The sequence below is a fragment of the Lampetra planeri genome, chromosome 63, assembly GCF_965212315.1.
Source record: "Lampetra planeri chromosome 63, kcLamPlan1.2.h2, whole genome shotgun sequence".
In the NCBI taxonomy this organism is placed as follows: domain Eukaryota; kingdom Metazoa; phylum Chordata; class Hyperoartia; order Petromyzontiformes; family Petromyzontidae; genus Lampetra; species Lampetra planeri.
In genome coordinates this window covers 4,413,095-4,428,116 of record NC_136169.1, presented here as the reverse complement: position 1 = coordinate 4,428,116, position 15,022 = coordinate 4,413,095, and the positions used below count along the sequence as shown (strand labels likewise).

Sequence of the window (15,022 nt, the reverse complement as noted above, 5' to 3'; positions counted from 1 at the left end):
CCACCGATACACCACCGCTCCCCGTCACCGCCAAAGACAAAGAACCCCCGTATAGCCTCAATAGACTGTAGGGGCAAGTGCTGTTAGCGAGCAGCACCGATGAAGGCCGGCACGGCACACGAGGGGGTGGGTAGCAAGCACCACGCCCGGCCGCCTTTGTCTCCCCAGTGATATATACACCCCCACCAGGTACTCAGGGGAGCGGGAATCGATCTCGGGTCGCCGGGTTCATATCGCAGGGCGCTAACCGCTGTACCACCGCTCCCCATTGCCACCACCATCACTATCATAAACACTCCCCCAATCACAAGCACCATCCCACACGAGTGATGGTGATGGACATCACCACGGCCACCACCACCACCCACCCGGACGCGTCACTCCATTGCTCGCTTGCTCCGTCTGGGTGCCTGTGCGTGCGTGTCTGTGTGTGTGGGTGTGTGTGTCTGTGTGTGCCTGTGCGTGTGTGTGCCTCTGCGTGTCTGTGTGCCTGTGCGTGCGTGTCTGTGTGTGTGTCTGTGTGTGCCTGTGCGTGTGTGCGTGTGTGTGCCTCTGCGTGTCTGTGTGTCTGTGTGTGCGTGTCTGTGCGTGTCTGTGAGTGCGTGTCTGTGCGTGTCTGTGTGTGTCTGTGTGTGCCTGTGCGTGTGTGCGTGTGTGTGCCTCTGCGTGTCTGTGTGTGCGTGTCTGTGCGTGTCTGTGAGTGCGTGTCTGTGCGTGTCTATGTGTGTCTGTGTGTGCGTGTCTGTGCGTGTCTGTGTGTGCGTGTCTGTGTGTGCGTGTGTCTGTGCGTACCTGTGTGTGCGTGTCTGTGTGTGTGTGTCTGTGCGTGTCTGTGTGTGTGTGTCTGTGCGTACCTATGTGTGCGTGTCTGTGTGTGCGTGCGTGTGTGTGTGTCTGTGTGTGTGTGTCTGTGCGTGTCTGTGTGTGTGTGTGTCTGTGTGTGTGTGCGTGTCTGTGCGTGCGTGTCTGTGTGTGTGTGTCTCTGTGTGTGTGTGCGTACCTGTGTCTGTGTGTATGTACGTACCTGTGTCTGTGCGTGTCTGTGTGTGCGTGTCTGTGTGTGCGTGTCTGTGTGTGCGTGTCTGTGTGTGCGTGTCTGTGTGTGCGTGTCTGTGTGTGCGTGTCTGTGTGTGCGTGTCTGTGTGTGCTCGCTCGCCTGAGAGAGGGATCGGGGGGGCGGGGGGGAGATAATTGGTGGTCGCGGCGAGCGCTCCGCTGCGCGCGCACCCAACAGGCACCACCCGAGTTGGATTCCCGCTCACGGCTCCCCAACCCCGGTGACGAGTTCCCCTGAAGCGGTCCTGGGCCTCTCGCACCCCCAACCTCAAACGAGCACCCCGATGCTCCGTATCAAACATCGCCACCGCAAGATACAAAGGCGGCCGGGCGTGGTGCTGGCCCCCCCTACCCCCCCACCCCCCCCTACCCCCCCCCCTCTACCCCACCCCCCCCCCTACCCCCGTCGTTGCACTCTGCCGGCCTCCATCGGTTCGCCGCGTCGCCCGCGCAGGCGGAGTGCGGGAACCTCCCCTCGCACGCCGCGTGCGTGTGTGTGACTTGGTGAGCGCGTGGGGGGGGGGATGTGGGAGTGATGATGTGGGTGGGAGTGATGATGTGGATGGGAGTGATGATGTGGGAGTGATGTGGGAGTGATGATGTGGGTGGGAGTGATGATGTGGATGGGAGTGATGATGTGGGTGGGAGTGATGATGTGGGTGGGAGTGATGATGTGGGTGGGAGTGATGATGTGGGTGGGAGTGATGATGTGGGTGGGAGTGATGATGTGGGTGGGAGTGATGTGGGAGTGATGTGGGTGGGAGTGATGATGTGGGAGTGATGATGTGGGAGTGATGATGTGGGAGTGATGATGTGGGAGTGATGATGTGGGAGTGATGGGGCTGTGTGTGAGTGGTCGAGGCTGATTGACTCGGCTCCGTTGACTGGCAGCGATCACCGCGCCCAATGCGCGCTGCTGCCCCTCCCCCCTCCCTCCCCCCTCCCTCCCCCCCTCCCTCCCTCCCTCCCTCCCCCCTCCCTGTCCCCTCCCTCCCTCTCCCTCCCTCTCCCCCCTCTCCCCCTCCCTGCCTCCCTGCCCCCTCCCTGCCTCCCCCCCTCCCTCCCGCTCGGGGCCCCACGCCGTAGCGTGCGAGAGGGGCGATAGAGCGGGCGAGGTAAGCGGAGCGGCGTCGAGAGAGAGAACACGAAGGGAGAGAGAGAGAAGGCAGAGAGAGAGAGAAGGGAGAGAGGGCGGCGAACGACTGCACCGCGATCTACCCGAGCGAGCCTCTTCCACTCAACGTGTGCAGGCGACAGGCAACAGCACACGGGCACAGAGAGACACACAGAGACACAAAGAGACACACAGAGACACAGACAGAGACAGAGAGAGAGAGACACAGAGAGAGAGAGAGGCGGACATCGCGCCCCGGGCCGACTCGAGCCCCGCTGCAGGAAGGAAGCTGCGGGCCGAGACGAGGAGGACGACGACGAGGAGGAGGAGGGAGGAGAGACCCCCGACCCCTGTGGGGGGAGACCGGGCGAAGCGGCGTCGCCTCCTCCATCCTCTGGCTGCTCCCCTCCTCGGCTGCGCCCCGCGTGCTATGCTCGGACACGCGCCTGGAGCGGCAGAGCGGCAGGCAGCAGCAGCAGCAGCATGCCCCGCGTGAAACAGCAGGCGCCGCGCAAGCTCGCAGGTAAGTGCGGAGTGCCGGGAGACGACGCCACGGGGGGGGGGCAGGGAGGGAGACGACGTTGGGGGGGGGGCACGGCTGAGAGACACGGCAAGAGACAGGGGGAGACGCGGCGAGAGACACGGGAGGGGAGACATGGGGAGACACGTGGGGGCACGGGGGGACACGGGGAGACATGGGGAGAGACAGGGGGAGAGACGCATACGGGGAGAGAGGAGACAGAGTGTTGTACACGCGAGGAGGGAGACTCAGAGACACGGACAGACACTGCAGAGAGAGGGGGGTGGATAGAGAGACGCGTGGCGTCGTACAGGAGACAGACACGCGGAGAGACACGCGGGAGACATGGACAGATAGGAGACATACAGTGGTGATAGACACACACAGTGGTGATAGACACACAGAGACAGAGAGACACGTGGGAGACATAGAGACAGAGAGACACACACAGTGGTGATAGACACAGTGGTGATAGACACACAGAGACAGAGAGACACACAGAGACAGAGAGACACACAGAGACAGAGACACACACACAGACACACACAGACACACACAGACACACAGAGACAGAGAGACACGCGGGAGACATGGACAGATAGGAGACACACACAGTGGTGATAGACACACAGTGGTGATAGACACACAGAGAGACACGTGGGAGACATCGATACACAGATAGGGGGCAGCGAGTGATAGACACACATAGACACACAGAGAGAGAGAGAGACAGAGACACACAGAGACACACAGAGATAGAGACACACAGAGACACACAGAGACACAGAGACACACAGAGACACAGTGGTGATAGACACGCAGAGAGACACGTGGGAGACACAGATATACAGATAGGGGACAGCGAGTGATAGACTCACAGAGACAGAGACACACAGAGACACACAGAGACAGAGACACACAGAGACACACAGAGACACACAGAGACAGAGACACACAGAGACACACAGAGACACACAGAGACACAGAGACAGAGACACACAGAGACACACAGAGAGACAGAGACACACAGAGACACACAGAGACAGAGAGACACAGAGACACACACAGACACAGAGACACACAGAGACACACACAGAGACACACAGACAGACACAGAGACACAGGAGACGTCTACACACACAGGACAGATGCACACACGGACAGACACGCACAGGAACATGCACGGGGGAAGAGACAAAGATCCCCCGGATAGCCTTCACAGACTATTGGGGCAAGTGTCTTTAGCGAGCGGACACACAGAGACACACACACACAAACCACTCAGTGGCGGTGACGTCACCACGTCGCCTGTGCCAGGCTAGGTGCACCTTGACGCCACGTTGAAGTGTCGAGGGCTCTCTGCTGACAGACCCTGCGGGTACCCATGAGTCGACTGAGATGATCGGTAGATGACTGAGATGACCGGCAGGTGACTGAGATGAGCGGCAGGTGACTGAGATGACCGGCAGGTGACTGAGATGACCGGCAGGTGACTGAGATGACCGGCAGGTGACTGAGATGAGCGGCAGGTGACTGAGATGACCGGCAGGTGACTGAGATGACCGGCAGGTGACTGAGATGACCGGCAGGTGACTGAGATGAGCGGTAGATGCACCACCACCAGCAGCTGTGCTCCCCACTCTGCCAACCTGATGAGTTTTATACGCCCGGCCGCTCCGCTCGTTGTTGTGAGCGTCGCTCCTCTGCCCTCCGCTGGAATGCTGTGGACAGTACTGTACCTGTGATACCGACACGGTTACACAGAGACACACACAGACACACGCACACACACACGCGCACACAGAGAACACACAGACACACGGACACACGCAGTTACACGCACACACGGACACACACACAGAGACATACACACAAGCACACACAGACACGGACACACAGACACACGCAGTTACACGCGACAAAGACAAAGACGACCCGTGTAGCCTTGTAACAGCACACTGCCAGGGCGGGGCAAGTGCTCCGGCCTGCAAAGGCCGCAGCGTCGTCGCTGTGGGCCCGCAGCCTCGCCCGGACCGTCTTTGTATCCCCCCCCCCCCCCCCAGTGGTTGGATACCACAAAGGCAAAGATCCCCCGTGTAGCCTGTGACAGACTGTAGGGGCAAGTGCTGTTAGCGAGCGCCTATGAAGGCCGGCACGGTACACGAGGGGGTCGGTGGCCCACACCACGCCCGGCCGCCTTTGTCTCTCTAGTAGCGATGTTTACTACACATCATACCGGGTACTCATTTGAGGCTGAGTCGACCTGGGGGAGGCCCGGGACCGGCTCAGATAATCGTCACTGGCGGTGTTGGCCGTGAGCGGGAATTGAACTCAGGTCGCCGGATTCGTAACACAGCATAGCGCTAACCGCTGCACCACCGCTCCCCACACGAACACAGACACACACACACTGACCCACATACACAGTACCACTCATACAGCACACACGCACACAGTACTACACACACAGTACTACACACACACAGCGCACACACACAGCACACACACAGTACCGCACACACACAGCACACACACACAGCGCACACACACAGCACACACACAGTACCACACACACAGCGCACACACAGCACACACACACAGCGCACACACACAGCACACACACAGTACCACTCATACACAGCACACACACAGCACACACACACAGCGCACACACACAGCACACACACAGTACCACTCATACAGCACTCATACAGCACACACACACAGTACTACACACACACAGCGCACACACACAGCACACACACAGTAGCACTCATACACAGCACACACACAGCACACACACACAGCACACACACAGTAGCACTCAAACAGTAGCACTCACGCAGTACTACACACACAGCACACACACATAGCACACACGCACACAGTACTACACACACATGACACACACAGCACACACACACAGCACACACACACAACACACACACACACAGCACACACACACAGCACTACACACACAGCACACACGCACACACAGTACTACACACACACACACAGTACCACACACACAGCACACACACACAGCACACACACAGTAGCACTCAAACAGTAGCACTCACGCAGTACTACACACACAGCACACACACATAGCACACACGCACACAGTACTACACACACATGACACACACAGCACACACACACAGCACACACACACAACACACACACACACAGCACACACACAGCACTACACACACAGCACACACGCACACACAGTACTACACACACACACACAGCACACACACACAGCACACACACACAGCACACACACAGCAGACACACACACAGTACCACTCACACAGTACTACACACACACAACACACACAGCACACACACACAGCACACACACAGCACACACACAGCACACACACACAGCACACACACACACAGCACACACAGCACACACAGCACACACACAGCACACACACATAGCACACACAGCAGACACAAACACAGTACCACTCACACAGTATTACACACACACGGCACACACACACAGCACACACACAGCACACACACAGCGCTACACACACACAGTACCACACACACAGTACCACACACACAGTACCACAAACACAGCACACTCACACAGTACTGCACACACACAGCACACACACCCCTTTACACACACACACCTTTACACACACCTGCACACACACAATAGTACAGTGCAGTTCATTCACAGTGCAATAAAACACATTCAAGTCACACATCTGCACACACCCCCCCTACGCACACCTACACACACACCTGCACTCACACCCCCTACGCACACACACACCTGCACTCACACACACACCTGCACACACACATCTGCACACACACACCTACACACACACCTACACACACACCTACACATACCTACACACACACTCCTACACACACACTCCTACACACACACTCCTACACACACACACCTACACACACCTAAACCTGCACACACACACACCTGCACACACACACCTGCACACACACCTGCACCTACACATACACCTGCACTCACACCTGCACACACACACACCTGCACACACACACCTGCACACATCTGGAAACACCCCTGCACACACATACACACACCTGCACTCACACCTACACACACACACACCTGCACACACACACCTGCACACACCTGCACTCACACACACACCTACACACACACACCTGCACACACACACACTGACACACACACCTGCACTCACACCCCCTACGCACACACCTGCACACACATCTGGAAACACACATGCACACACACATACACACACCTGCACTCACACCTACACACACCTGCACACACACCTGCACACACACACACCTGCACACACACACACCTGCACACACACACCTACACACACACACCTACACACACACACCTGCCCTCACACCTACACACACACCTACACACACACCTACACACACACCTACACACACACACCTACACTCACACCTGCACTCACACCTGCACTCACAGCCCCTACGCACACCTACAAAGATCCCCCGTATAGCCTTAACAGACTGTAGGGACAAGTGCTGTTAGCGAGCACCTATGAAAGCCGGAACGGCACACGAGGGGGTGGGTGGCCAGCACCACGCCCGACCGCCTTTGTTTCCCCAGTGGCGATGTTTACACACCGCACCAGGTACTCATTTAAGGCTGAGTCGACCTAGGGGAGGCCCAGGACCGGTTCAGATAATCGTCACTGATGTTAGCCGTGAGCGGGAATCGAACCCGGGTCGCCAGGTTCATAGCGCAGCGCGCTAACCGCTACACCACCGCTCCCCACACGCACACCTACACACACACCTACACACACACACCTACACACACGCCTACACAACAACAACAACAACAACCGCCATTCGCCACTAAGTGGCGGTGACGTCACCACGACGCTTGTGCCAGGCCATGTGCACCTTGAGGCCACGTGAAGTGTCGAACGCCCGCTGGCAGGAGGTCACGGGGCAGACCCAGGTGCCACGGGTCGACTGACCGAGATGACCGAGATGACTGGCTGATGCATCACCTGTGCCCCCTACTGTGCCAACTTGCTGTGCTTTAGCCACCCGGCGCTCCGCTCGTTGTTGTGAGCGTCGCTCCTCCGCCCTCCGTTGTTGTTGGAGGGCGACTGCCTCCAACTGCCCAGTAGCGTCCTTCACGAGCCTCCTCCACTGAGGCCGATCTTGACACCGCTGGTACCAGTCATCGGCAAGTCCACTCAGCTCCACGTCCTCCTGTACCACATCACTCCATCTCTTCTCTAGCCCGTGCCGCGCCCGTTTAGCCCCCTCGATCCGGCCGAACAAAAGCTGTTTAGGCATGCGGTGGCTGGGCATGCGGGCTACATGACCCAGCCAACGCAGCCTTGCCTGCCGGAGGAGCTCACTGATGGGACTTTGCCCAGATCTTTCAAGGACTTGTGAGCTCCTCACACAATCCAGCCTGGTTAAACCCAGGATGGATCGTAGGCAGGCCAGCCTAAATGTTTCCAACCGGCGAAGATGCTCCACTAGGGGGGTCCACGTTTCGCAAGCATAGAGAAGGGAGGGAATGACCGTGGCCGAGAAGACCTGACGCCTACACACACACACCTACACACACACACCTACACACACACACCTACACACACACCTACACACACACACCTGCATTCACACCCCCTACGCACACGTGCAGCGGCAGTAGAGTGAAAAAGTCTCGCGGGGTCTCAAACAAAAGACGGGGAGGGTGGTGGAGGGGGGGGTGGTGGAGGGGGGTGGTGGAGGGGGGGTGGTGGAGGGGGGTGGTGGAGGGGGGTGGTGGAGGGGGGTGGTGGAGGGGGGTGGTGGAGGAGGAGAGGGGGGGGAGTGGTTGTTGTTGTTGAAGGAGGAGGTGGTGGTGGAGGAGGAGGAGGTGGTGGTGGTGGTGGAGGAGGAGGTGGTGGTGGAGGAGGAGGAGGAGGTGGTGGAGGAGGTGGAGGAGGCTGCAGCAGCAGCTGGCTGCTGCGGGAGCCTCGTCGTGTTTTTGTTCCCGGAGAGATAAGCGCTGGACCCCCCCCCCCCGTCTTGATTGATCGCCTGCCATTTGTGTTGCTGATGAACATCAGTACATATCACGTGCTCGCCCTGACGTCAGCGTGCGTGTGTCTACGTGTGTGTGTCTACGTGTGTGTGTCTACGTGTGTGTGTGTCTACGTGTGTGTGTCTACGTGTGTGTGTGTCTACGTGTGTGTGTAGGTGTGTGTGTGTCTACGTGTGTGTGTATCTACGTGTGTGTGTGACTACGTGTGTGTGTATCTACGTGTGTGTGTGTCTACGTGTGTATCTACGTGTGTGTGTGTCTACGTGTGTGTGTATCTACGTGTGTATCTACGTGTGTGTGTGTGTCTACGTGTGTGTGTGTGTACGTGTGTGTGTCTACGTGTGTATCTACGTGTGTGTGTGTCTACGTGTGTGTCTACGTGTGTGTGTGTCTACGTGTGTGTCTACGTGTGTGTGTGTCTACGTGTGTGTGTGTCTACGTGTGTGTCTAGGTGTGTGTGTGTGTGTGCGTGTGTGTGTCTACGTGTGTGTGTCTACGTGTGTGTGTATCTACGTGTGTGTGTGTCTACGTGTGTATCTACGTGTGTGTGTCTACGTGTGTGTGTGTGTCTACGTGTGTGTCTACGTGTGTGTGTGTCTACGTGTGTGTGTCTACGTGTGTGTGTGTCTACGTGTGTGTGTGTCTACGTGTGTGTGTATCTACGTGTGTGTCTACGTGTGTGTCTACGTGTGTGTCTACGTGTGTGTGTGTCTACGTGTGTGTGTATCTACGTGTGTGTGTGACTACGTGTGTGTGTATCTACGTGTGTGTGTGTCTACGTGTGTATCTACGTGTGTGTGTCTACGTGTGTGTGTATCTACGTGTGTATCTACGTGTGTGTGTGTCTACGTGTGTGTGTCTACGTGTGTGTGTGTCTACGTGTGCGTGTGTGTACGTGTGTGTGTCTACGTGTGTATCTACGTGTGTGTGTGTCTACGTGTGTGTCTACGTGTGTGTGTGTCTACGTGTGTATCTACGTGTGTGTCTACGTGTGTGTGTGTCTACGTGTGTGTGTGTGTCTACGTGTGTGTCTACGTGTGTGTCTAGGTGTGTGTGTGTGTGTCTACGTGTGTATCTACGTGTGTGTGTGTCTACGTGTGTATCTACGTGTGTGTCTACGTGTGTGTCTAGGTGTGTGTGTGTGTGTGTCTACGTGTGTGTCTAGGTGTGTGTGTGTGTCTGCGTGTGTGTGTCTACGTGTGTGTGTGTCTAGGTGTGTGTGTGTGTCTGCGTGTGTGTGTCTACGTGTGTGTGTATCTACGTGTGTGTGTCTACGTGTGTGTGTGTCTACGTGTGTGTGTCTACGTGTGTATCTACGTGTGTGTGTCTACGTGTGTGTCTACGTGTGTGTCTACGTGTGTGTGTGTGTCTACGTGTGTGTCTACGTGTGTGTCTACGTGTGTGTCTACGTGTGTGTCTGCGTGTGTGTCTGCGTGTGTGTGTACGTGTGTCTACGTGTGTATGTCTACGTGTGCGTGTCTACGTGTGTCCGGTCCTGGGCCTCCCCTAGGTCGACTCGGCCTCAAATGAGTACCTGGTGCGGTGTGTAGTAAACATCGCCACTGGAGAGATAAAGGCGGCCGGGCGTGGTGCTGGCCACCCATCCCCTCGTGTGTCTTGCCGGCCTTCATAGGTGCTCGCTAACAGCACTTGCCCCAGCAGTCTGTTACAGGCTACACGGGGGATCTTTGTCTTTGTCACGTGTGTTGGTTCTTTAACGGGACACCACCGGTATACGTTTCTATACAGCATTGGGGGAGACAAAGGCGGTCGGGCGTGGTGTTGACTCCACCCCACTACCTCCTTCGTCTGTAAGATCCTAGCTTCAGCACAGGTGTTGCCACTTCGCCGCTCACAGCACTTGCCCCAGCAGTCTGTTGTGATTGTTGTTGTTGTTCTGTGTGTGTTGGTTGTATGAATGGAACACCGGTTTTTGGGAGCGGTGGCGCAGTGGTTAGCGTGCACGTCAATACGGGCACCCGAGTTCGGTTCCCGATCAAGGACAAGAACAACGGTAGCCGCTGGCAGCGAGCATCTCAAGGGGGCCGGGCGTGGTGGTGCTGGCCACCCACCCCATCGCGTGCCACGTGACTGCACTTGCCCCAGCAGTCTGCTCAAGGCTACACGGGGGATCTTTGTCTGTGTTGTTTTAACGGGACCCCGGTATACTTTCGGAAGTTTTTGTTTGTATCTGCTATGAAGTAGTGTTGTTGTTGTTGACGAGCGTTCCGAGTTTGTTGTTGTTGTTGTTTCTTGTCCATGTGCACCACTGCCAATGAAGCAGCAGCATCATCATCATCACGGTGGCTGGGAGATGTTAACTACATCGCCTGGTATGCAGGAGGTCGTGGGTTCGATCGCGACCCCGACGCCTGCTGCTGCTGTATATTTGGAGTTTGCGTGTCTCTCCCAGGGGTCGCGTGGATTTTTCTCCGGGTCCCCCGTTTTTCCCCCCTCCGTTTTTAGAGTGAACGTCACGCGTTCACGGCATTTGCCTGCTGCTTTCAATGTCCACGTGATGATGCTAAGCCACTTTGTTGGGCCATCATCTGCGATGACCACGGGTCGCCTCTGAAACAGAGTCACACATCTCAGTATGGGGCCTTACAGCTGGTAAACTAAAATCATCGTTTCTAGTTTGAGTTTGATTTGTTTACTGTAACACGCTCCACTCGTCGCGTCCGTCCGTAACGTTGCCGTGATCCAATGGGAGCGAGGCTTCCGAAGATCGTGTTGTCATCGGGGAACTCGCTCTGCAGAAAACTGGGTACATTGATCGAAGGCCCCCCCCCCCAAATCTTTGACAAAACCCCGAGCAGCAAGACTTGTATTATGCAATCGCTTAATGCGCTCAGAGCTACCAAGTCACCTTTCGTTCTGCCGACGCAGCGACTTTCGGAGACGAACGCATGCTGGAAAGCGTCAACGTGAATCCACGCGTGTGCAAGGTTTTTCTTAACTCGTCCTTGTTTTTTCCACTGCCGTGGTGAATGCGGCGATGTGTGCCGGTGGTCGGCGCACCGCCGATGCGAACGCAGCGAACGCGCCGAGTTCGATTCCCGCCCACGGCTAACGCCGGTGGCGAGTCCGGAATCGGATGTTTTGGGTTTTTTTTTTTAACTTCTCCTGGAGAAATCCGATGAGCTATGAAGCTCTTTTTTTTCACAGGCGTCCAGGTCGGGGCGCGGGGTCAGAAGGTTACAATACCAGTCGGCACGAAAGCGGCGTGGAGATGGTTAAACAACGTCCACGCTTGGAAACCGGAGGGTCAGGGTGGGCAGTCATGGACAGCGTGGAGGGAGAGAATTCGCCAAGGCACAGGAGGAGGAGGAGGATGATGCACCACGTAGCGGCCATTTTTATTTGCGCCCTCTTCAGTTGGTTGAGGGTCTCCCACTTGGCGATTGTAAACGACGATGACGACGACGCAGAGCTAAAAGGGATCTGTGGAGGCGTCGGCGAGGTGACGTCACACGCGGGGTGACGTCACACGCGGGGTGACGTCACACGCGGGGTGACGTCACACGCGTTGTGACGTCACACGCGGGGTGACGTCACACGCGGGTTGACGTCACACGAGTGGTGACGTCGTACACGTGAATCACGTGGTACAGAACCCGTGCTTGTGGGCGTCGTTTTGCACCCTCGTGTGTTGTTGTTTTGTTTTATTGCAATTTTTTTACATTTTCAATGACCAAACGTGTCACAAAATCCTCCTCCGACACCCCCTACCCCCCACCAATCCCTTCTCCCCCCCCCCCCCTCGATCTGCATCTAGTTGGAGGAAGGTTGCCACCAGTCCGGGTACTGGCGTCTGTGTTAGGGCGGCAGGAATCGCGATTTGTCGTCGAGACCGAGTGCCGCTACGGCCGCGTGGGACTTCATGATCACGTTCGGCCACGCGGCTGTGGCGAGAGACCTCGTGCTGACTGAGACGTGTGCCCGGGCTTCGTCTGCAGCCGTTAGAAGGTGGTAACCAGCCCAACTTAGCACGTGCACTCCACTCATTCACTCACCCGCCCGCCCACTCACTCACCTACATACCCACTCACCCAGCCACTAATTCAGCCACTCACTCGCCAGCACACTCAACCACTCAGTCATCCACACACCCACCTTGCGGGGTTGCCACCTTGCGGGCTTGGCATCTGTCGTGCGGGGTGACGGGAATTTATTTCTAGCCGAGATCTGGTACCGGGGTCGCTGTTTTGAAGACCGCTGTACAGACTCACCACAGGCACACCACAGACACACCACACACACACCACACACACCACACACCACACACACACCACACACCACACACACACCACACACCACAGACACACCACACACACAGCGCACACACACCACACACACACCACACACACACTGCACACACACCACAGGCACACCACAGACACACCACAGACACACCACACACACACCACAGGCACACCACAGACACACCACACACACAGCGCACACACACCACACACGCACCACAGACTCACCACACACACACCGCACACACACCACAGACACACCACACAGACACACCGCACACACAGCGCACACACACCACACACGCACCACAGACTCACCACAGACTCACCACACACACACCGCACACACACCACAGGCACACCACAGACACACCACACAGACACACCGCACACACACCACACACGCACCACAGACTCACCACACACACACCGCACACACACCACAGGCACACCACAGACACACCACACAGACACACCACACACGCCACACACGCCACAGGCACACCACAGACACACCACACACACACTCCACAGACACACCACACACACACCACAAACACACCACACAGACACACCACACACGCCACACACGCCACAGGCACACCACAGACACACCACACACACACTCCACAGACACACCACACACACACCACAGACACACCACACAGACACACCACACACACACCGCACACATACCGCAGACACACCGCACACACACTGCACACACACCACAAGCACACCACACACACCCCACACAGACACACCACACACACACCACAGACTCACCACAGACACACCACACACACACCATACACACACCACACACACACCACACACACACCACACACACACCACACACACCATACACACACCACACACACACCACACACACACCACACACACACCACACACACACCATACACACACCACACACACACCACACACACACCACACACACACCACACATACACCCCACACAGACACACCACACACACACCACAGACTCACCACACACACACCATACACACACCACACACACTCCACAGACACACCACACACACAGCACACACACACCACAGACACACACCGCTGCCTTCACAGCAGACTGACCAACGCTCATTACTCCCGAAGTGCTCCTCTGCGTCTGGCGCAGAGGTCGCAAACGGGTTTTGATTCCTTACCCCTACCCGTACCCGGCCGCACCAGGGTCACAAACGGCTACCCTTACCCGGCCGGGTACGGGTAGCTGGGTATCGGGTAGGGTACGGGTATCGGGTACCCGGTTGCGACCTCTGGTATGGCGACGTCCCTCTGCCCCCGCGTCGTCACGGACGCCGTGCCGAGGCCTGGCGCTGGCCGAGAAACTCCACCGGGGTTGGGTCCACGCCGGGGGCTCGTGGTGGGAATGAGAGGAGGCGGCAAACCCTCTGCCGGCGGTAGGGGCAGGAGGAAAGTGATTTCAACGCGTTCCCGTTGGTTATCCCGATCGGATAAAACCTCGCTCGGCTAATCTCTTAATAATACAGAACCGCAGCTCGCAGTGTTGCTGCTCGCAGACTTAAGCCGACCAGACATCTCCTGAAATAATGTTACGACGACAAAAGACAGAGGCGCAGCCCTGCAATTGCCGTATCGCGCCACCCGCCTGCAGAACAGGACCCCCTCCTCCCTCGATGTTAACTCCCTCGCCTGGTGTACAGGAGGTCGTGGGATCGATCCCGACTCTGACGACACTTGCTGTATATTTGTAGTGTGCGTGCCTCTCATCATCATGGTGGCTGGAAGATGTTAACTACCTCGCTTGGTGTACAGGAGGTCGTGGGATCGATCCCGACCCTGACGCCTGCTTTCTCTCTCCCCGTGGTCGCGTGGATTTGTCTCCGGGAGTTTGTGTTCTCTCCCTGCTCTACAGAGTGAGTGGAGTTTGTGTGATCTCCCCCTGCTCTACAGAGTGAGTGGAGTTTGTGTGATCTCCCCCTGTTCTACAGAGTGAG

General features: G+C 56.9%; 1 protein-coding gene across 1 annotated transcript in view; it reads left to right on the top strand.

Moving 5' to 3' along the window:
* Nucleotides 1-2,130: 2,130 nt before the first annotated feature.
* LOC144736933 (teashirt homolog 1-like) overlaps nucleotides 2,131-15,022 on the top strand; it is a 78,788-nt gene continuing 65,896 nt past the window's right edge. Inside the window, 1 exon segment of the mRNA XM_078619628.1 lies at nucleotides 2,131-2,693. Within this exon segment, the coding sequence (XP_078475754.1) occupies nucleotides 2,654-2,693 (40 nt within the window). The 5' untranslated portion in view covers nucleotides 2,131-2,653.